Source organism: Drosophila willistoni, assembly GCF_018902025.1.
Source record: "Drosophila willistoni isolate 14030-0811.24 chromosome XL unlocalized genomic scaffold, UCI_dwil_1.1 Seg141, whole genome shotgun sequence".
In the NCBI taxonomy this organism is placed as follows: domain Eukaryota; kingdom Metazoa; phylum Arthropoda; class Insecta; order Diptera; family Drosophilidae; genus Drosophila; species Drosophila willistoni.
In genome coordinates this window covers 14,119,006-14,140,206 of record NW_025814052.1, presented here as the reverse complement: position 1 = coordinate 14,140,206, position 21,201 = coordinate 14,119,006, and the positions used below count along the sequence as shown (strand labels likewise).

General features: G+C 37.2%; 7 protein-coding genes across 7 annotated transcripts; 1 reads left to right on the top strand and 6 right to left on the bottom strand.

Moving 5' to 3' along the window:
* Window positions 1-171: 171 nt before the first annotated feature.
* On the top strand, window positions 172-6,188 carry LOC6641430. Its single transcript, XM_002064345.4, has 8 exons — window positions 172-303; window positions 364-902; window positions 967-1,102; window positions 1,166-1,667; window positions 1,743-2,138; window positions 2,200-2,670; window positions 2,729-2,967; window positions 3,032-6,188. Exons 1-8 carry the CDS (start codon window positions 250-252, stop codon window positions 6,182-6,184), a joined length of 5,490 nt encoding a protein of 1,829 aa, XP_002064381.3. The 5' UTR covers window positions 172-249; the 3' UTR covers window positions 6,185-6,188.
* LOC6641248 lies at window positions 6,182-8,202 on the bottom strand. Its single transcript, XM_002064344.4, has 3 exons — window positions 8,080-8,202; window positions 6,953-7,130; window positions 6,182-6,889 (listed from the first exon to the last, which is right to left on the bottom strand). The coding sequence occupies exons 1-3, from the start codon at window positions 8,153-8,155 to the stop codon at window positions 6,310-6,312; spliced, it is 834 nt and encodes a 277-aa protein (XP_002064380.2). The 5' UTR covers window positions 8,156-8,202; the 3' UTR covers window positions 6,182-6,309.
* A 2,384-nt stretch (window positions 8,203-10,586) lies between these two features.
* LOC6641247 (trypsin-1) lies at window positions 10,587-11,841 on the bottom strand. Its single transcript, XM_002064343.4, has 3 exons — window positions 11,766-11,841; window positions 11,485-11,695; window positions 10,587-11,413 (listed from the first exon to the last, which is right to left on the bottom strand). The coding sequence occupies exons 1-3, from the start codon at window positions 11,824-11,826 to the stop codon at window positions 10,639-10,641; spliced, it is 1,047 nt and encodes a 348-aa protein (XP_002064379.2). The 5' UTR covers window positions 11,827-11,841; the 3' UTR covers window positions 10,587-10,638.
* A 1,743-nt stretch (window positions 11,842-13,584) lies between these two features.
* On the bottom strand, window positions 13,585-14,861 carry LOC111518494 (trypsin). Its single transcript, XM_023175372.2, has 4 exons — window positions 14,709-14,861; window positions 14,475-14,646; window positions 14,109-14,394; window positions 13,585-14,034 (listed from the first exon to the last, which is right to left on the bottom strand). The coding sequence occupies exons 1-4, from the start codon at window positions 14,779-14,781 to the stop codon at window positions 13,633-13,635; spliced, it is 933 nt and encodes a 310-aa protein (XP_023031140.2). The 5' UTR covers window positions 14,782-14,861; the 3' UTR covers window positions 13,585-13,632.
* A 186-nt stretch (window positions 14,862-15,047) lies between these two features.
* LOC6641245 (trypsin I-P1) lies at window positions 15,048-17,823 on the bottom strand. The gene is made up of 4 exons (XM_023175385.2): window positions 17,561-17,823; window positions 16,031-16,220; window positions 15,681-15,960; window positions 15,048-15,613 (listed from the first exon to the last, which is right to left on the bottom strand). The coding sequence occupies exons 1-4, from the start codon at window positions 17,640-17,642 to the stop codon at window positions 15,224-15,226; spliced, it is 942 nt and encodes a 313-aa protein (XP_023031153.1). The 5' UTR covers window positions 17,643-17,823; the 3' UTR covers window positions 15,048-15,223.
* A 317-nt stretch (window positions 17,824-18,140) lies between these two features.
* Window positions 18,141-19,393, bottom strand: LOC6641244 (trypsin II-P29-like). The gene is made up of 4 exons (XM_023175371.2): window positions 19,336-19,393; window positions 18,997-19,272; window positions 18,651-18,930; window positions 18,141-18,584 (listed from the first exon to the last, which is right to left on the bottom strand). Exons 2-4 carry the CDS (start codon window positions 19,251-19,253, stop codon window positions 18,183-18,185), a joined length of 939 nt encoding a protein of 312 aa, XP_023031139.2. The 5' UTR covers window positions 19,254-19,272; window positions 19,336-19,393; the 3' UTR covers window positions 18,141-18,182.
* A 69-nt stretch (window positions 19,394-19,462) lies between these two features.
* On the bottom strand, window positions 19,463-20,863 carry LOC6641351. Its single transcript, XM_002064339.4, has 5 exons — window positions 20,659-20,863; window positions 20,405-20,599; window positions 20,199-20,337; window positions 19,905-20,133; window positions 19,463-19,841 (listed from the first exon to the last, which is right to left on the bottom strand). Exons 1-5 carry the CDS (start codon window positions 20,809-20,811, stop codon window positions 19,508-19,510), a joined length of 1,050 nt encoding a protein of 349 aa, XP_002064375.3. The 5' UTR covers window positions 20,812-20,863; the 3' UTR covers window positions 19,463-19,507.
* Window positions 20,864-21,201: the final 338 nt, after the last annotated feature.

Genomic DNA, 21,201 nt, shown 5'->3' with positions numbered 1-21,201 from the left:
TTTAGGCTGTAAAATTGAGAAATTTTCATTACTACTCGAACCACTGTCATTATATTTTTTGCTGTCCATTGTCTGCTAAACCTCTTCCCCTCCGTCTCTTTCTCATATTTCTCGATTTGGCTTCCCCCGCATAAAACCGTTACGTCCAAGAGTAGATAATATATTTTTTTTTGCCTCACATGGCGTGAATGGAAAAGTACTTAATGTAATATCACAGAGAATCGAAGAGAAACGTATGTAGATCGAAAGATGTTAAATGTCGGCTTATTCTACGTGTTAAATTGTTTATTATTATTAGTGCAAGTAAGTGTTTTAGTTAGTTAATCTATGCGTCTGCTTCTGATGGACAATTCTTGAATGCAGTGTCAAGGTGAACTATCGGCGGGTCAAACTGAAATCGCCTCACCGGCATCTCGTCTAGAGCCCAGTGTGTGTCGCAATGGCAGTTTGAGTGTGGAGATAAAAGTTCCATTTATGGACATGGAATTGCATCATGATAGGCCATTGTTTTTGCTACGCGAACTGGATGAGGAATTGGATTTGGTGCTGGTGCTGCATGGTCACGAGTTGTTCCAGCTACAAGTGAGCAACGTGGATAAGCGACTGGTGCGTCTGGGGGAATTAGGCGGCCGGGTGAGGGAGCAGGATCCAGTTGGTGTGTCCGTTGTCGGTTGGCATCAATATCTACTATTTACCATCACATTGGATAACTCTCAGCTAGTTGAGGTCTATCAACTGGCCAAAGAGGAAGTCTTAAGAACCGATATGCAACAGAAATTTGATCCCATACAGGAATTTACATTACCTGGAAAATTTTTGCAAATGGAATTACTTAAACCGAATACAAATCAAATAATGCTCTTGATTACCATGAACTATACACGAACAAATGGAAAGTGCAAGTGGGTTGAATGTCGTCCCCCGTTTCAATTGGGTGTCATTGATTTGTCATTATATTCATTACAGAACTTTCGAATGGCTGGATACTTATTTTAATCCCCTGGAGGAACTTACTCTGCCCACCATTCAAACATTTCAAGTAGTGGGCCGCAAACCTTTGTATATTCTAAGTGGTCGCCTCTTACGTGGCTCTCAATCAAAGGTTCGTCTCTTTTTCGTTAACTCGTTAAGCTTAATCGATTACTTTGTATCCCTTGTGCTGCAGCTTGTGCTGACGATCTATGAAATAGAGGCTACCTCCATGCGTTTGCAACGTCGTCAGAGCTTGACAGTGGCTAAAGGACGTCAAGTTATGGCCGCTCGATTTCGTGGTCGCAATTGTATTATTGCCTGTGGCACAACACCGAACTCTTGCATATTCTTTCGCATGATAGATGGCCAATTTGTGGTGTATAGGAAACATACATTGCGAGATCTGCAATTTAGTCACTTGGCGGCTGCTCGTAAGGGTCAACTCTTGATTGGAGCTCGGCCAAACGGTGATGTCATGGTCTTCAATACGGCTCGACTGGATTGCTATAGTGGCTTTAGTGATACACACAAGGCCAAAGGCTTCTTCAGTCATCGCAATCAACTGAATGAAACATTTCTGCTAATGGCCTACAGACAGGACACTCCGGCTGGAGCATCAGTGATACGTATGATTCAATTGGGTGGCGGTGAAAATGATACGGCGATTCTTGGTGCTACAGCAGAAATTAATGATGGTATGATATGGTAGAGCAAATTGAGGTTTTTCTCTCTGTTCACTGTTGGTTGTTGGTGTTATTTATACCATTTAGATCTCACAATGGTGCAACAACATCGTCATGAATTTGAGGTATCTATTAATTCGCTACGTAGCCATCTGCTACGTCGAAAACTCCAAATGGATCATCTACGAAGGTTAAACCAACAACTGAAAGAGCAATCTATGAAACTAGAGCAAACTCTACACTTAAATGAGAATCATCATGTGGATCAAGTGCAGGTAGAGGGTTTCCATTTGCGTACGCCCTCGCAATTGAAGGAACGTTTGGATAAACTGCGTCACAACTACAGGGCTGGAGTCCGTCAGCGTTCAGCAAGATCATTTCTTGTGGGCCACAATGAATCCTCCATGGAAAATTTAATTGAAATACTCAAAGTCAAGCGTTTGCATGTGAAAAATCTGATCTATCATGACGACATATTGCCAGGTGACAGAACTTCACTTCACTACTTTTTACTCTTTAGTTTTCATATTGATGTATTTTGTAGGTTATCACCTCGAAGCTGCTAATCGCCTCCATGTCAAAGGTCATTTGCTGACTAAGAAACTAAATACCAACAAGCTTTGGCTACAAAAACCAAAGCAGACAAACACAGACACTGAAGACTCTGTCAAGGATTTGTTCTCCGAAAATACTTTAGTGCGCCATTTGCAAGTGGAACGCATTAATAATATAACTTGGTCTGATTTATATAACTCGCTATTCTTACGTTCTCGTGATAAACTTCTCAAGGGTCGCCTCATCGTACAGTCGAAAGCCAGAGTGTTGAATCTTCAAGCTGATCTTCTCAACGGTCGAATGGTGCAGAAACTCTTCAATACAAGACAAACTCAGACTGTTAATTCGAACATTTTCATGTCCGCATTTTTTGCCCCCCGCTTGGAGGTAAATTTAATAAATGGTCTTAATTTCGCCAAAGACATAGTGATACGCGGTGCCCCAAATGCAGTGATCAAGAGTAAGAATGTCAATTCAATGCGAAGGACTTTTAAGTATATCCCTATATGTTTGTTCAGCTCCTGTTCGAATCAATCAAATGTTTGTGGCGGGCGATATACACATTGCCAATCAATCTGAATCACGTCAAATGGAATCTCCACGTCAGCAATACTACACAGGACATGTAATCATCAATGGTTCCCTTTGGGTCAACAGTTTGCAACGAGATGTCAATACCACAAGGATAATGCTAGACCAACAATCTTTGGACAAAAAGGATCTGCAATCTGAATATCTATTACTACAGACTCCACAGGTGCTTTTTGGTTTTACCTTTAGTTTACTAAATCAAGAAGTTAAATCGTTTTTTCCTTTGACAGAATCTAAGTAAATTGATCATCAGCGATGCCAAAGTGATCCTACGATCTTTACATACAAACACACTCAATGGACATCCTCTGAATGAGTATTTGCTAAGCAACGGACAATCATCTATGACGAATCAAACATTGCGTTTAGTATTCATGAATGCTTCTATTGATGATGATGTCGTCTGTCGAGATCAGACTTCCATCTTAGCAGACCTTTCTAAAGAAGTTGTCCGCAAGGGTCAAATGGCGGAAATAAGCGGCTTAAAGATATTCAAATCACCTGTACGTGTGATGCAACTCACCACTGAACGTTTGAATGATTTGAGTGTCGATGAATTGGTGCAAAAATCAAAGCCCCATCAAGACTTTAAATCAACCAAAAGCTATGCTGGCTTGATTGCCAACAACATGGTCAATGTCGAAGACAGCTTGAGTGTCCAACGTCTAAATGGTCTACCTCTAAATCAAATTAGCTCTGTGAAACGTCTGGAACTGGGAGAGACTCCTTATCTGAAGGATTTGCATATCAAAAAACTGAATTTTTTGCCCTTTGACCAAATGCTACCAGCTGCCAATCCAACAAACGAATCTGCGCCACAGTTGACTCTACGCAAACAGTTGCTTGTCGAGGGAAATGTACGCTTCGAGCAGAATTTGCAATTGGAGACCATAAATGATCTAAAGTGGAATGACTATATCAAGGATTTGGTACGTCCCGATCTTAATACAGTGCTATTGGATCGCAAGACATTCCTCGAGGATGTCCGGCTAACAGATGCTCTAGCGACACCTCATATGAATGGTTTGGATCTTAGTTCCATGTTGGATAACACTCTATTACGAACCACACCCCAGAAGATCAATGGAGAGTACACGTTCCAGAAGCTGACCACCACAAATTTGGATGTAAGCAGCGTAAATGGTGTGCCGGCCAATGAATTCTTGGATACCCAACAAAAGGACATTCAATTGCATGGCGATTTGTATTTAATTCAATTGAACATAAGTGGAGATCTCAACTGTCAACTGACCAATAATTTTAACATAAATGAAACGCTACAACAAGTGGATCATCTAAAGCGGCAGGAGTTATCTTCCAGGCGTAAAGTAATGGTGATAGGAGATGCCATTTGGCCCATGAAAAAGGAAACTTTGCCCTCCACACGCCTCGACTATCTGCGAAGACATGGAGTGCTCCGTGGCAAAGGAGACAATCAAACCATAAATGGACATGTGACACTCAGAAACCCTCACATTCGAGCCATGCAAAGTACTCATGATTTACCCATTAATGGACTTAATTTTACTCACCTAGCCGCTGACGCCTTATTGCGGCCTATGTCAGACCACAACAAAAGTCAAGTTATTATGGCTCCCATACAATTTCTGCAATCGGTTGAAGCCAAATCCATTCACTTGCTGAACGATAGCAATTTCGAATTACTCAATGGCATTGATCTGAAACGTTTGAATGCTTCCCTCTATCGTCCATCCATTGGTGCACCCATACAAGCTGATCTTCGCTTCACACAATCTCCGCCATTCTTCGATCATTTAACCACTGAGGGAGGAGGTCTGATCAATGGCGTCAGTTTAACAAATGCCTATCAATTGGGCAAACATCCATGGCCATCGACAATTAGTTTCAAGCAGTTGAAAATTCAAAATGATCTCAATCTGGACTCTGTGAATGGAATGAATCTGCAATATTTCTTCGATACTCGTATCCCACTACGCGGTCCTGCCTTGGAGGTATTTGGCACACTCAGTTTTGAGAATTTGAAACTTGGCCAAAATGCCAATCTTCATACAATAAATGGCATACAATTGGATAATGTGGTCTATAGGCAAAGCAATCAATTGCAGGCAATAACAGGCGCCAAAACATTTGCTGGCGGCTTGGCATTAACTGGACCAGTACATATAATGCGTCTAAATGGTCGAGATCTAAGTGAAAGTTTCCGCGAAACAATTTTCACAAATCAAAATTATAATATCGATAGTTTGCTTCTGGATAAAGCTGATTTTCCAGCTGGTTTGCAATGGCAAAAGGAAACAATGGAAACCGATTCTTATGCTCCATCTGGTGAGCTTCGCTTTGAACAAGATACAATGGAAATGCAACTAAATATGAATGCCTCCCACACGAAACGTTTACTCTACTTGGATTTCGATGAGGAACTTTATAAAGTGGGCAATATCAGTGAAACTTTTGATCTAAAGGCTCAAGTGATGGCAGAAGCGACACCATCTATATGCCAAAGGATAATAGTAGAGGCTAGAATACATTTGGCCAATAAAATGGTTCAATTGAGCAATGAAAGTCAATCGCAAGAGCCTTTGCGAGTGGAATCTTCTCCCATACGGATGAAAGTCATAAATTATTGTCCTCCACTGGATCCATATGCAAGGCTTCGTCTAAGGAGTAAAATCAGTTTCACTTGCCGTGAGATAACACATAATTTAGGCATGCGACAATACGTCGAAGAGTTGCAATTGCATCGAGTTATCGATGGTTATCAACTTATGTTACTCAGAACCACAGAAGAGGTTCGTATATTGAGGGCGAATTTGCATAATTGTAGTCTCAGCGATTGGCAATCAATAGGCCCCGAGGCAGAAGCAGGACGTCTAATGAAATTGTTTGATATTGGTAATATTACCTATCTTCTAGTCAGTGGAGAGAGTCCTAAACTCTCCATTTATCAGTTAAACTCGAAGACTCAGCAATTTCAACTCCAACAGATCATTGAGAACGACTATGATTTAGTTGAAATTACTACAAATCAGCAACTCATACTAAGTTGTCGCCAATGCAAACATCTAGATATCTATGACTATCAACCGAGGGAGGAGAAATTTAAACTATTACAAAAATTAAGCCTACAGGAAGATCGCATAGAGCAACTCCTATTGCTGACTGTGGGTAATGCAATGCATTTGATGGTTCTAACCCAGCCAGGATCGAAGTATTTTTATGTATTTACCTATGCCCACATTGAAGGTTGGCAGCAATCCACCTATGGCCTAATGGGAGAGTATCAAAGGGCATGGCCTTTGATCGATAACTACAATGCAGAACTCCAAGAAACTGGAGTATTTCCAATTCTATTGCTTTGTGGCTTGAAAGGTTGCAAATTAATAAAAGCCCTGGTGAGATAAGTAAGTAAATATATATATATGTATATTATGTAAATATTCTTATAACTCGAAGAAGAGATTATCACATGTTACAAAGTAAATGAAAAAAAAAAAAAAGACAAACAAATCTTATTCTATACCTAACTTTATCTCTTATGGCTAACCACAAGAACATAGCCAGTAAAGACTATGAGACCCATTATACCCCATATACAACTATTCTGATTGGTACCATCACCAATCATGTTTTGGATCCAATCCACATGACTGGCCACATTGATGAACATTTTCTGTGTTTGTGAACTCTTTAGGCCTGCCAATTTGCCATTACTGCCAAGCATTGGGGCTCCAATTTCTATATGCACACTGGGATTTAGGTAGACACAAATGCCAATTTTGTGACAAGTATCAAGGTTTGTCTCAGTTTTCACTGTGATTAGCTCATGTACAGCACGATTCTTGGCATCAGAACCCCAAGTGCTGACCAGAACCTGACCATAGTTCGTGGGCTTGGACCAGGCATCGACTAATGATATCGGTTTTATTTGTGGATGATCGGCTGGTATATCCCTATCAAGCATTAGTATGGCTATAGCCATATCCTTGGGTGGCTCATAGATATGTGTTACACCAGAGATAATGCCATGAATGCTGGGCGCGAAACGTTGACTGCTTCCCATTATGACACGCAGCTCGGAGGGATGATAGTAAGCCTTAGTGTTTGAGCTGGCCAAGTAAGAAAAGAAAATGTATCATTTTGATAACAATTACATTGGTTACTTTACTCACTTGTAGACACACTCGCTGGTGCTTATTACCACAGCCGGAGCCACCAGAGCTCCAGAGCAAATGTGTCCCTTGCCAAAGTAATCCTTCTCATCGGCCAATAGACGTATCGAGGCTTGATACGACACTGCCGAATCACTGCCAATGCCACGCTTCTGTGCCACACTGCGCTGAGTAAATGCTGTGCCAAAAAAAACATAAATTGGTAAATTAATCATAGCAAGTGATAAGCCAATGGGATTGCCTATCCCCTAGGCAACAGAGTTCCGTATTCAAACAAAACACAGAAAGAAAAATGCAAGTTGCTTTATCAGCTGATCGCCAGCTGATCAAAAGTTGTTCCTATCGCTTAGCGACAATATGGCTAAGATAGTCAAGTGGGGACACAAGCGCACAAATGATCAGGCCATTCAGCTAAAGCCAAGATAACTAAGGTGCCCGAGCACCGAATGGAATGAATGGTAAGAAAGCCATACCGGATGTTTTAACCACTCGAAACTATCGGGTTAGAATTTGTCAAGGTAGTTTGATTAAGAAAATAAATACAATTTGTGTACTTACTCTCACTTAAATATATGCATATATATATATAGTATAGTTTAATTTGTATTTTGGAAAGGTCAACAAATTGTTTACTAATGGACTCTTTATGTGCTCACTCCAATTACTTGTCATGCCACTATATACGATATATGTATGTATGTATATACTTCAAACAGGTCTCCGTAATTGATCAATTGATATGGCACGTACATATGTTTGTATGAATGTTCATTTGTTAACATTCAAATTGTCTGAGAATGTTCGTGTCAAATTTAGACAGATAATTTGCATTAGGTACATCTACATATATCAAAATTGAATTACTATCAGCAAACATTTACAAGAATTTCAAGTGTGGACAAATGTAAACACCATAAATATATCTAACTAAATCCAGATAATCCATTTTGAAGGGAATTACTATAAATTTATAAATGCATTTCGAAAATTCTGGGAAATTGTAAGAAGTTTGTATGTCAAACTTCTCTTTCTACCTAAAATTTATATTAATATAAACTTCTTTTAAAAAATACTAGATAATATCTTTCTATTCGAGGGTAAAGTTTATTTTATTAAGTTTTACTTACTTGTCTGCATTTCGGTGCATAAAAATGCAAATATAAGAATTTTCACAATTTTCCTAATATGTTCGTTGGGCTGCATTTTGTAATAGAAAAAAAACAAAACAAAAAACTCAGAGAAAGCAACGCGTTCTAAGTCTCTTTCCACCTGGACTGAGTTTCAAATGCTGAATGAATGATTTTCTTTTCAAAATCGTAATGTGAAGCTAAATTTGCAAAAAAAAAAAAAAAAAAAAATAAAAGCTTTCTTAGATAATTTCAGTTTTGTTTTGGTTTTCGTGCTATGTCGATGTTGTTTGTTGTTGTTATTGTTATTGTCGGTTGATATGTATTGATAAAGTCGTCCCATTCCTCTTATAATAAATAAATACGCACACAGTGAACGCAATCATAATCGGAATTGGCTTTCAGAACCTGATAAGAGGCACAGCTTATATATTTTTTGTTTGTTTTCTTTTCTTTTTACTAATTTGCCTATTTACGTTTATATTTATATTTAAATTGCGAGCCAGTGCACTTTTAAGTGGCATATATGTCCATATACATACATAAGTATTTGTCAGTTGCCCTCCCTATGACTTTTTACAATTGGTATAAACAAATGCGAATATATAATACCCTACACCAAGGGCTAGAGTGAAATCTATGTATGTACCTGTCTTATCAAGGGCTCTGAGAAACATTTTTGACCAGCTTCCCGCATATTTAATCCAATTCCTTAAATTTTCCCACCTTATCAGTAAGACTAAAATAGAATTTGGACTCTTTTTCTCTTTGCAATCGAATTAACTTTTTTTTCCAAATTGCTAAACTCATACTTTTGGACAGCTCTTTTTGTTTTGAAATGTTTTTGAGATATTGTTAGAATATAAATATTAAAATGTCATATTTTCTTGTCTTTAAAATCAGTTTAAACATCAATGGAATATATTTTAACAAACAATACATTTGGAAATTTCATTTCGATTTAGTATACCATAAATTTTTTACCTAAAGTTTTAATTAAATTACAAAATATAAGAAGAATAGTAAATATTATCAAAAAAAAGTTTTAATAACAAGCATTAAAGACTAATCTAAAGTAAACATTTGTTTAATAACTTATTGGTAGATATTGTCAGAAGTAGTTTTTTTTTCATATATAACACAGTACAAAAACAATCCATAACTATAACATCGATTCTGTGATTCAAAATCGTTTAAAATCAATATATTTGGATTTCATATTTCCACTTTCAAGTTTTTTAAGTAAATTCTCAATATAACAGACCGACATAGAGATACATATAAGATGTATCTTACAAAGACACATAGAGCTTCCATCTGTCCAATTTTCGAGTATCCCCAATTCTGCAAGGATATACAAATTGTCTTTTCGATCTTAAATTAGTGTAGATGTGTGGGTGCATGGTATGCATGGTAATTGTATGTACACCCAAAGGCAAAGTGTACGAACACTTTCGGGGCGTGTAAGTTGGTGTAGTATTATATATTTTTCAACTTAATGTCGAAAAGAAAGAAACGAAAACTGGCCAAAAAGTGCAGATGTATCTAAAATGAGGAAACTTTCCCCTTTTTTCGACTAAAAATTGTACAAGATCATTTTCAAGGGTATAAAAACTTCGGTGCAGTCGCATGTTTATTATTATTAAAACATATGTATGCTTGTATAAGTTATTTATTGATTTCGTTATAGATATACATATCTGTATCATATTTCTCAGTTGATGTTTACTCAGACATCCTTTTGATGAACATTAAGCAGACAAAAAGACAACTTGATATAATGACAAAACGATCTATTTCATTTGGCTTACTGTTTCAACTTAATAATAATCTAACCATCTAACTATAATCTCTTTATATATATTGGTATAATCAGATAGCTCGCCCTAACTATGTATGTACCTAGGGGATCTTGGGCAATTGACATGCCAGACATAGACGATTACAATGCTCAACTTTAATTTGATAGAAGGTGATAAGGATTATGATTACCCAATCGAATTGGAAATGCCCAATATATAGCACTATACCTACATATATGCATATAATACAAATCAAACTGATTTCCTTGAGTATGACAGTATCGTTAATAGTTCGTTTGGTTCCATTCAGTAAATAAACCGAACTGGCTATTTGTTTCATTTTCGATTCTACGCATTGCCAAATACGTTTAGTCAAGCACATCTACTTTAGACCAAAACGTAAAAGACCAAGATATGAGATTGATAAGACACTTGAAAACTATTTTTAAACTAAAAATTTCAAAAGCTTTTTTGTGATATTTTCCAGTCCGCACCCGAAAAGTATGCTACAAATTGTACACAAAAATAATTTCAACACATTTTGTGGGAACGATTTTTGTATGCATTTGTTTTTCTATTTTGAAAAGTCCTTTGAGGTGCATTTGACGCCTTTTTGCCCCCTTTTTGGAAAAATTATAGAAACTTGGCCATCTAAATGTATTGATTTAAATAAAATCACACACAAGTTTTGTTTATCTTTATCTATTTACATATATACAGGAAAAAAAAAACATAATAATAATAACAAAAAAATTCCTTAATGCCTTAAGGCAAGTAGAGCTGGTAGAAGAAGAGTAAGTGTGCAGGTAACAGCAATCATTGAACCACCACCGTCTCCACTGCCATCCTCCTCTCCACTGCCATCCTCCTCTCCACTGCCATCATCATCATCTCCACTGTGATCTCCACTACTTTCACCACTACCACTTCCACTATTCTCACCACTGCCATCTTCATTGTCCTCGATTGTCTTGACTATCCAGTCATAGTAATAGGAAACCTCTGTATAGACACCCGGATAATTAGGCAGAGCACATGAAATGCCCCATGAAACTACGCCAGCCAACTGACTTTGGCATACAAGCGGTCCACCAGAGTCTCCACTGCAAGCATCCTGTTGACCCACTTCCAAATAGCCAGCACATATCATTCCAGGCAATATGTTGCCACCCAGCAAACTGTTGCGGCAATCCTGATCACTTATTCTTGGCACATCGACGGTCATCAAATAATCAGAATTATAACCCTCTTCGGTTAGGCCCCAACCTGTGACCTGGCATACGGTATCTGTTGGCACTTCCAATGCTCCTAGATCAATGGGCCGAATGGTGGGATGATTAACTGGCACATAACCATCCAGTTCTATCAGGGCGATATCCTTATTGTATGTGCTCACATTGAATTGCTCCACTTGCAAAAACAATTGCTTAATGTCAAATGTAAGGGTATTTGTGGCATTAAAACGATCCAAATTGCCCATGACAATGATGAACAAATCCTTGTCCAAGAAAGTGCCATCGTAGATAATCTGACTAAAAAAGTGATGAAAGAAATCGATAAACACTTTACGTAGCTTCAGGGGAGTCTCCTTTCGTAAACTTACTCCACAAAACAATGGGCAGCGGTTAGAACCCAATTGTAACGTATCAAAGAGCCACCACACAAATGTCCAGTGCCAAAGAAATAGCCATCGTTTAAACGTTTACGCAAGCCAATTTGATGTCTTGTGGCCTCCATGGAGGCCAGAGTGCCATTGATAATACGTCCAGGATCCTTACTGAAACGTGGACGTATAGGTTGAAAACTTTCAGCGGCTGTCAATGAATGATTTAAGATGATTATCTCTTGGTTTTCTCTCCTCTCTCTCTCTCGTGATTTACTCACTTGCACATGACACGCAAAGACCCAAGAGTATCAAAAATCCTATTAATTTCAATGCCATCATATCTGAGATCGTATGAGTCTGAACCTCACGGACTGGCAATATGAACTAATATTCAAAAACCGAAAACTATCCCATACTGGCCACATTGATATGTTTTGAAAATAAATCAGGTAATACGTGCGCACATCCTAATCTAATCAAGAATAAAAAAAAAATTCCTATTCGGCAGAAGTCGTTGTCGTTGTCGTTATTGTCATCATCATCGTCGTTGTCGTTGCCGTTGTCGTCTTCGTCCAAATCCACTTCTGTGCGAATTTGAGGCTATCGACTGAAAAAGACGTCCATCCCACAAGTGGCAGGTGTGCCATGTCATTGCGATTCCATTGATAAATATTTAGAAACTCTATTATGATACCCTTACTGCAGTATTTATGGGCATTTCCAAATCGTTTAGATCGTCTATGTAACTGGATGACTCAATAATGAAACAAAGTAAACGATTCCATAAGGCAAATCGCTTCAAGTATTTTAAATTCTAAAATTGGTTTTCAAAATTCAGCTTCAACGATTCGACATTTCTTTATTTCTCACCTTAGGGATATCCAGAATAGGGCATCTAATTCTATAAGTATAGTCTCCGTAATTCTCGATTTAAAGCAGTCATAATTGATTTAGTTCGACGAGTAAATCTTAAGAAATGAACTTATTTAAGGGTATAGAAAGTTCGCCAAGAGCCAAAGTTTAAATCATTCGCATAGAAGGGCGCCTCCTACATTCTTGAATTTCCCAACCAAACCGCACCCGTTTGTTGGGTTTTAGCACATTTATTTTGAGGTCTTATTTCAAAAGTTAATAATCGAATTTACGACCTAATTGAAAAGGGGAAATACAAATGCAAATAAAATGAACTCAAACCGATTCTAGTATACCATGCATCAAATACAAAGGCAACCTATTTAAAATCACAAATTGGTAGCGTATGGAATGGACTTTGCTCCCTAAAGTATGCTATAAGCAGTCAAAAAATTCACTTCTTGAAACATAAAAATTTAGATAAGATAATGTTGAAATGTTTTTGAAGTTATAAATATTAGAAAAAGTTACCTGTATTGCATACTTTTTGGGGCAAAGTTTCCCCATTTCTTAACACTACATCTGCTAATGACATATCTTGCTGACACTTAACTCATGATTTTCCTTTCCTCATGGCTAATCGGGTATATATGTTTAACAGTCGTTCGTACAGCTTTTGCTCTGCCTGCTACATTAATTTTGATGTACTTAATGTACCATTTCATTTTAAGGGTGCATGGTACTTACATATATTGTCTAAAAAAAATTCTATTCAACTTGATCAAGTAAATTGATCATAACACTTCATATCTTCCTCAATAGATAAAGAAAGAACCCAATCGAGATAAGCAATCTTAACATCTAACAGTATTAAATTTAATGAAATTTACTAGAAATTTAGAGATTTTTTTTAATTAAACAAACTTGAAATGTAACAAATAAACATGAAAACGAAACAAAGATCGAAATTATGTTATATAATATAATTTATTTGTACTGAAGTATTTTTTTTGACGATTAGATTCTCAACATTGACTTTGATTTTTTGTCTCCTCCTTTTTTTTTTGTGTTTGGTGTCATTCATATAAATCATTGCCACTCTGAAGACCTTGTTCTATTTAATTATAAATTTTTATGTCACTGAACTGTCGTTTAAGTTGTCCGATCTATACCCACCCTCCTACCTCCCTCCCTCACTCTCTTTCCCAGCCCGCTGCTAGTTGTGCAATAGATAATTTTTTTTTTTTCCTTTTATAGCGATTAGATATCTGGAACTCCTATCGATTTATTCGTTTAATACAACACTAAAGTACTGAGATAAGCAAGCATAGGAACCAGATTGATCAGCAAGAGATTGCAATTTCTTAGACGCTGGACATCCGAATTTCGCATATCCAAATAAACTGAATAATCAAATGATGCATTCGTCGCACGTATCCAATCGATATAGTATGAAACATTTGTATAAACACCAGGATAACCGGCATCGGCACAGCCCACACCCCAGGATACAATGCCTGATAATTGATCAGAGCAGATAAGAGGACCACCCGAATCACCTTTACAGGCATCAATGCCACCTTGAAGATAACCGGCGCACATCTGGGAAATTGCAATAACCAGATAAATGGCGGCACAAGTTCGATTATTTAAAACTGGCACTGGAGCCTGTTGCAATCTGGTGGTTTCATTTGTCTAGAGAGAGAGTGAGAGAGAGGGAGAGAGAGAGAGAGAGAGACTCGTAGTGAAAGAAGTAATCTTAACTCTACCTTGTTGATTTTACCCCATCCACTGACTAAACATATTTGACCTTCAGGTGGTGGCATTTCGGCCAGAGAGACGGCACGAACTGTTCTCGATTGCCAGGGTATATAGCCATTAATAAATAACATGGCTATATCATTCTCCAGAGTTGTTTTATTATAATCCGGATGTCCAATGATTTCCTGCACAGAATATTCTAATGTATTTTGATCAGCCTGATTAATTTGATCACCGCCAGCAACAACAATATAAAGATTGGCCTCCCGATAACGCACGGACTCTTGAGTTTTTCTGTGTACACGAATGCAAGGGATGGGAGGGGGGATGCTCGATCAAATCTCAACAAATGAATAGAAAATATATCCACCCACATAACAAAGCAATGCGCTGCTGATAAGACAGCTCGCTGTGATATCACCGATCCGCCGCAAACATGACCAGAGCCTTCGTGAATCTCTCGATATCTTATCGATACCTGGTATGGGATTTCTTCGATAGTTACAGGGTAGCCACCCACCACTTTGGGATGTATAATGTATTGACCTGAGACATATAGATAAGTAGATATTAATGCCGATCGAAGGGAAACAGTGAAATATTCTCACGATGTCCTTCAGCCCCCAAGCAAACGGAGAGAATTAATTGCATGAATAGGGAAAATATCAACGATTTTCCCATATCAAAATGTAACCCAAGTATTTCAATAATTTGGCAGTTTTCCAAAAGAAAAAACTATAATTAAAATATATATATGACAAATAAAACAAAGAAGATGGGGATCTTGCCTATAGGCATCACTGGTTCTAAAAAGGGTCGAGTTCCTTATTATCGGCGGGTAGTAGAGGGAAAATTGGTCCCAGTTAAGACATCAAAAGATTAGGAAAACAATATATATACATACATTTTATTTACAATATATACACAGACATTATTGTTCAAATAAATAATATATACCATTATTCTAGCATAGTTTAGGGAACTTTAGAATTAACTCTTCCAGTAACAACTTCTAAACACTTTTATTCACTCCTGAAAGTAAGATATTAAATATGCCCTGAACTATGTAAAGAATAACTAACTAACTACTAATTAAATATAGTTAATCACATGCAAATGTCATTCAATGGGCCATCAATGCAATTAGCAATGAAATTAAACACATGATGACGACAGTAGAACCTGCCATTAATGGCATTCCAGTGTTTTTATACAATGTGTAATTGAGTGTTGAATTCTGTTCGACTATCCAACTATGATAATACGATACATTCGTATAGACACCCGGAAAACCGATATTGGCACAGCCATAACCATAGGAGACAATGCCAACCAATTGGTCATTGCAAGCCAATGGACCACCAGAATCACCTTGGCATGCATCAATGCCACCAGTCATATAGCCAGCACAGACTTGTGATCTGGGCACAGTTGTATACCCAATTTGGCATTGAGTATAACTGACAATTGGAACAGTTGCCAATTGTAGGGTATTACTAGAAGCCGTACCACCCTAAAAAGAAAGAAAAATATGAATTAGAATCAAGTTCAGATCAGAGAGAAAGGGAATTTCGGTTTACTTCTGTCAGCAGACCCCATCCAGTGACCACACAACTTGTGCCTGAACTCAAAGCGACTGTGTTGAGGGGCAAAGCCTTTACGGTATTTGAATTCCAGGGTATATAGCCATTGATAAACATCAATGCAATGTCATTGGTAAGCGATGAATGATTATATTCAGCATGAACAATCAATTCTTGCAGATAATATGATTGGGTATTCGAATCACTGCTTCTCAAATAAGTGCTTCCCATTACCAGGACATATTCGCCAGCTGTACGATATTTTCCCGTGGCAGAACTATTAAAGAGGTCAAAAACAAATCACAAATTACATCGATGGCATAGTGAACGATTTTCGACTTACTTACTTCACACAACAATGAGCTGCTGTGGCCACCAACCGCTGTGAGATGACCACTCCTCCGCACAAATGTCCCGAGCCAAAGGAGCGTTTGTCATTGGCAGTTAAACGCACCGATACGGTGTATGCAGCCTGGCCAATAGTTATATCATGGCCACCCACAATTTTGGGTTCTATCTTAACCGTTTGTGTGTCCGCTAAACAAAAAACAAGGCATTAGATTTAGAATTTCATATATATATACGTGCAATATCGATTCAATAACCTCTCAATCACATGCAATTAAGTGAAAGAAATAAAGAAACAATGCAATCTTATCTTTACCACGGGTAAACACACATCGTTTCCCTGTGGTTTTTGAAGGTGTAACATGATTTTTCAGATATACCACAAGTTTACGATTATACTTAAAGATTGTTTAAGTGTTTTTTATGTTATTCTCCACAAAAAAAAATGACGAAATTGCAAATGATTCACGACGATTTTGAGATAGTAAATACATTTGTTGGTTCAATTAGTTGAAAATCTACCGATGCCTCTATTAGAGCCCTATAGGAATGCATTTCGTTGAAAGTACTTTTAAGTACTTGCATTTAATGTGCTTTAAGCGAATACATTTTAATCAGTTTGTCAGTATTCTTCTTGAATGAACTTATTTGACAAACTGAAAAAAGTTAGATCAAGAGAATATAATGATCGAACGAAACTATGTAATATTCAAAAATTATTCTTCTTTTATTTATTTAATTTACAGTTTTAGATAAAGTATTAATACTAGACCTAAAATAAGATTACTATTAGAGTATTCCATGGATACATTTCAAAGGCCAAAAGAGTCAAATTCTCTTGAATTTGTCAGTTAAAGTGAGAATAGTATTCGGTTTTACGTCGACTAAGTATAAAAAGTCATTGCCTTTACTTTTCTTAAAATGGGATTGGTACTCTAATTTATTCGTTTTCGTTTGACTAACAAATACCAGCACCCGTTTTATTCATTCAAGCTCCAAATGTATTCAATTTTAAAATTCATCATAAATGGATGTATTCCTGCAATGTTCTATATCATATTTCTTTTTAAAGATAGATAATGAAGAATAAAATGGTAATTTTAAACTATTTATCCAAAATTTTCACTTAAAACCTGTTAATTATTATTTGTTTTAACGAAATAAAATCATTGTTATTATCACTTATTAATCAGAATAGAATTTAGTTGTAGTTTTATCAACCTAACAAATTCGGCTACAGCCATACACTAGCCTGAGATTCGAACTAGGATCCTCGTTGAAGTCATTATCTCTTTCTCTCTCTCTCTCTCTCTTTCTCTCTCGCTCTCTCTGACTATAAGAAACAAAAACCATTTCTTAGAGTGTAGAACATAAAATTGATGATTACAACAAAAATTAACTGGGTTTCTTCCTATCTATTATCTCAAGAATAAAAACTATGTGGAGGTAATGTGGGCGTAACCTGATAGGCAAGGGCAGGGCATAGACAGATAGAGAACAACTATTCACATATTTTGTGACTCACTCACATTCAATTGTAGCTGTAGAAACACCATGGGCAAGGGCAATTAGCAAAGAAGCCACCAAAACTTTCGACCACCAAAAAAACATTGCCACAAGAACAAAAAAAAAACACACACAAGAATTAATACACAAAATAGAGCCTTGATTTGGATTGTTTGGATTTTGTTGATTGAATTAACCAAATGTTTATGTTTCACAACCGAAATCAATGTATATTTAATAAACTATTGCCATTGAATGGCCTAGTCAGACTGCGAAGTGGCCGCCGCCACCAACGAAAAAGACTTTTTATTAATTCGAACAAAATTGAGGTTTATCTTATCGAAGGAGTGTACGGGTCCGGGTCCGGGTACGGGTACGGGTGTTGTGCGCAAATTGAATGTTGGCAAAGCCATCACAAAGCGGACTAGTCATACACCAGAAAACAACAACAATAAAAAACAAAACGGAAAAAATCAAAATAAAAAACTCAATGACGATATCAATAGACTAACTAACGGATTTAGTACGGCACTCGAGAACCTATTAAATGAAGCAAAAGTTGTATATAATTAAACTTTATTATCTATCTATCTATCTATCGGACTATCTACAAATACATATATATATATATGTATTGTATGTATATCACATCATCCGAAGGGTCATTAGCAACAGCAACAATGTGATGAAATATGGCGCCAATAGAGGATTTGACGCTGATTCATAATATCCATAATCAAGTGTAGAATTCACGTATTTAATGTACTTGATATAATTCGAGATGTTTGTATAGATCCCCGGATAACCATATTGGGCACAGCCATTGCCCCAGGACACAATGCCGGCTAGTGTGCCATCGCTGCAGACCAACGGTCCACCAGAATCACCTTGACAAGCATCGGCACTATCCATCTGCATGTTGCTGGCACAAAGCATGCCCTGGGTAATGGTTAGATTCTTGAAATTGGCATAAGCTTTGGCACAGATCGTATTGCTCACAATGGGCACCTCGGCGCCCATCAACAGAGGCGACACCTGCGAAGAACCCTGCCAAAACGAAGGAGTTATATTAACAGAGACAGATATACTTATGTTTAACTGGGGGGGACTTACACTTCGCGTGACACCCCATCCTGTTATTAGACATATAGTGCCGCTGGGTATGGCCAAGAAATTTAATGCAATCGGATGAACGGCCGTCAATCCATTGGGCACACTGCCATCCATAAAGAACACGGCTATATCGTTGACAAGTGTTGTTATATTGAATGTTGGCTCACAGAATACATAGAGAACATTGTACACATATGGTGTGGGCAAATAGAGATCGATATTACCCATAACCATACGGAATTCAGCAGCACGACGAAAACGCATTGGACTGGCCTGAGTACTAAATAAATGAAAAATAAATACAATTTTCTTAGATCTCAATTCTTAAATTGACCAACTAACTCACTCGACCACACAATGAGCAGCTGAGAGTACAACGCGTTGAGAGATTAGACTGCCACCACATATATGACCAGCTCCAAAATCGAGTTCATCAATGGATTTCAGACGCACTGACACCTGATAGGGTACTAAAGGCATCAGCTCTGCATTGATTATACGGCCATCGTCAGCAGATTGAGCAGCTGTCACTACTATCACCTGACAGAGTACGATCAAAAGCATATGAAAAGGCCAACAACAAGAATAATAACATTCGGGCATGGCGAGTGTACAATATAAACTGATAATTGGTAATTAGAAAAATTATTTTGTTCTATATTTCATTAACATGATATATACATACATGCATGTCCATCAAGGTTTTCTTATCGATATCACATTTTCTTTCTTCTTTTTTTTTTTTTGATAGGTTGATTCAGTGGATATAATAGAACAAAAAAAAGTCCTAACTATTTATATCGACAGATTAATTTGTGATTGAACCCAGATCTTTATATACAAAATATTCTTATTTTTTAACTTTTCTTTTTTGCCTCTTTTATCATTTCTTCATTCGCTTTGCTTGTACGATCCAATATGGCTAGCAAATCTTTCAGTTCATTTGAATTCTCTTCTTCGACTTCTTCTTCCTGAACCGTTGATACATCATTTTGTAATACTTTTTCGTTTGTTGTTGCCTCTGACTTGACCAAGTCTTCCGTTTTTATTTGCTTTGTATTTGGCGTCAACCAATCATCCAAATCATCTTCCTGACTTTGTGTATCCTTATACTGTAAATTTGGTTCCCGTTGACGTTGTAATATTTTCTTTTCCAAATGATTTGTGCTCTTTTCCAAAGCCATGCGCTTTCTGTGAATGAATTGAAAATGGAGCATCTATTGATTGGATGGAGGAAACAAAACAAAAACCAACCTATTACGTGGACTTATAGATTGTATTTTCGATGCATTTGTCGAAGTCGAAGGTGGGGTTGGGGTCTTGGCCTTTACATCTCTATGTAATGGAGAAAAGTAAATCTGCTCTTCTGGCAATGTGGAGTCGAATACACCAGATAATTGACCGTAGGAAGCAGCTTCAGTTAGAAGCACATCATGTTCCAATTTATAACTCTCAAAATTGAATGGTTCCGTGGCCACAGTGGCTATTAGAATAGATAAATGGAGATTAGGTGTTAATTCATAACAGTTTTGAATTCCAATTACTTACTTCTACGTAGCTGAGATCCTTCAATGCGATACTGTTTCAGTTCAATATCTTTCTTTTGCACCAATTGCATCAGCATTGACATTTGACTGGATAATTGTGAAGCTTTGGTTATAGAGTCCATGGCTATATAACGATAGAACTAAATGGTGTGAAACTGAATCAGATTAGAAAGCATTTCAAGGCGTTTAGTTTAGTTTAGCATATACATTAGCTTTATCTATGGCCTTAATATGCCATTCCCATTTGAATGGAGCTGTGGTGGCTTCCATGCGATACTTTAAAGTTATAAGCTTGCCTCTATTATCCCCTTCTGTTTTGCTTAGAACAGCCTCAAAGGGCTCTTTAGTAGCCAGAGTCTGATGCACTGCATCTATGGGGAATTGCACCCGCTTGTTTAAGTCCTGCAATGGGTTATTTCGTTTATTTTGTCCAGACCAATCAAAACCCTTTGAAACTTTACCTTGAGACGCTTCACAAGCTCCGATTTAGTCAAATGCTCGCAATAGTTCTGGTTCTGCGAATCTTGGCAGTAGAATTGAAGACCATCCTCCTCATCGGTCCCCAAACAGGTAACAATACGAGTATCGCCCACCTGTAGGATTTTTACCAACATTTTGGCAATTTACTTGAATATTTACAATAGAGATGTGACAACATCGACGGCTGCTTGAACAGCTGACTTTTCGATATGTTTGCGCACTCATCGATTGTAAGTTGGCAGTTATCGATATGATAGCGCCCCCATTTCGATAGAGCGACTGCCCGCGTTTTTTTTTTTTAAATTCAAAAAAAGTTTTACGATTATTATTTTAAACGTTTTGCTTTTTATTTCATTTCGCATTTGAAACATATTTCAGTTTTTGTTTTTTATGTAATACATATTCCATTTATCTTATCAAAAAATTATGTTGCTATCTTTTTTATCCGTTTATTATCGATTAACTATATATTCATTAAATTGTATTTAAATTTTTGCTAGCAAATGAAATAGATGTATGATGTA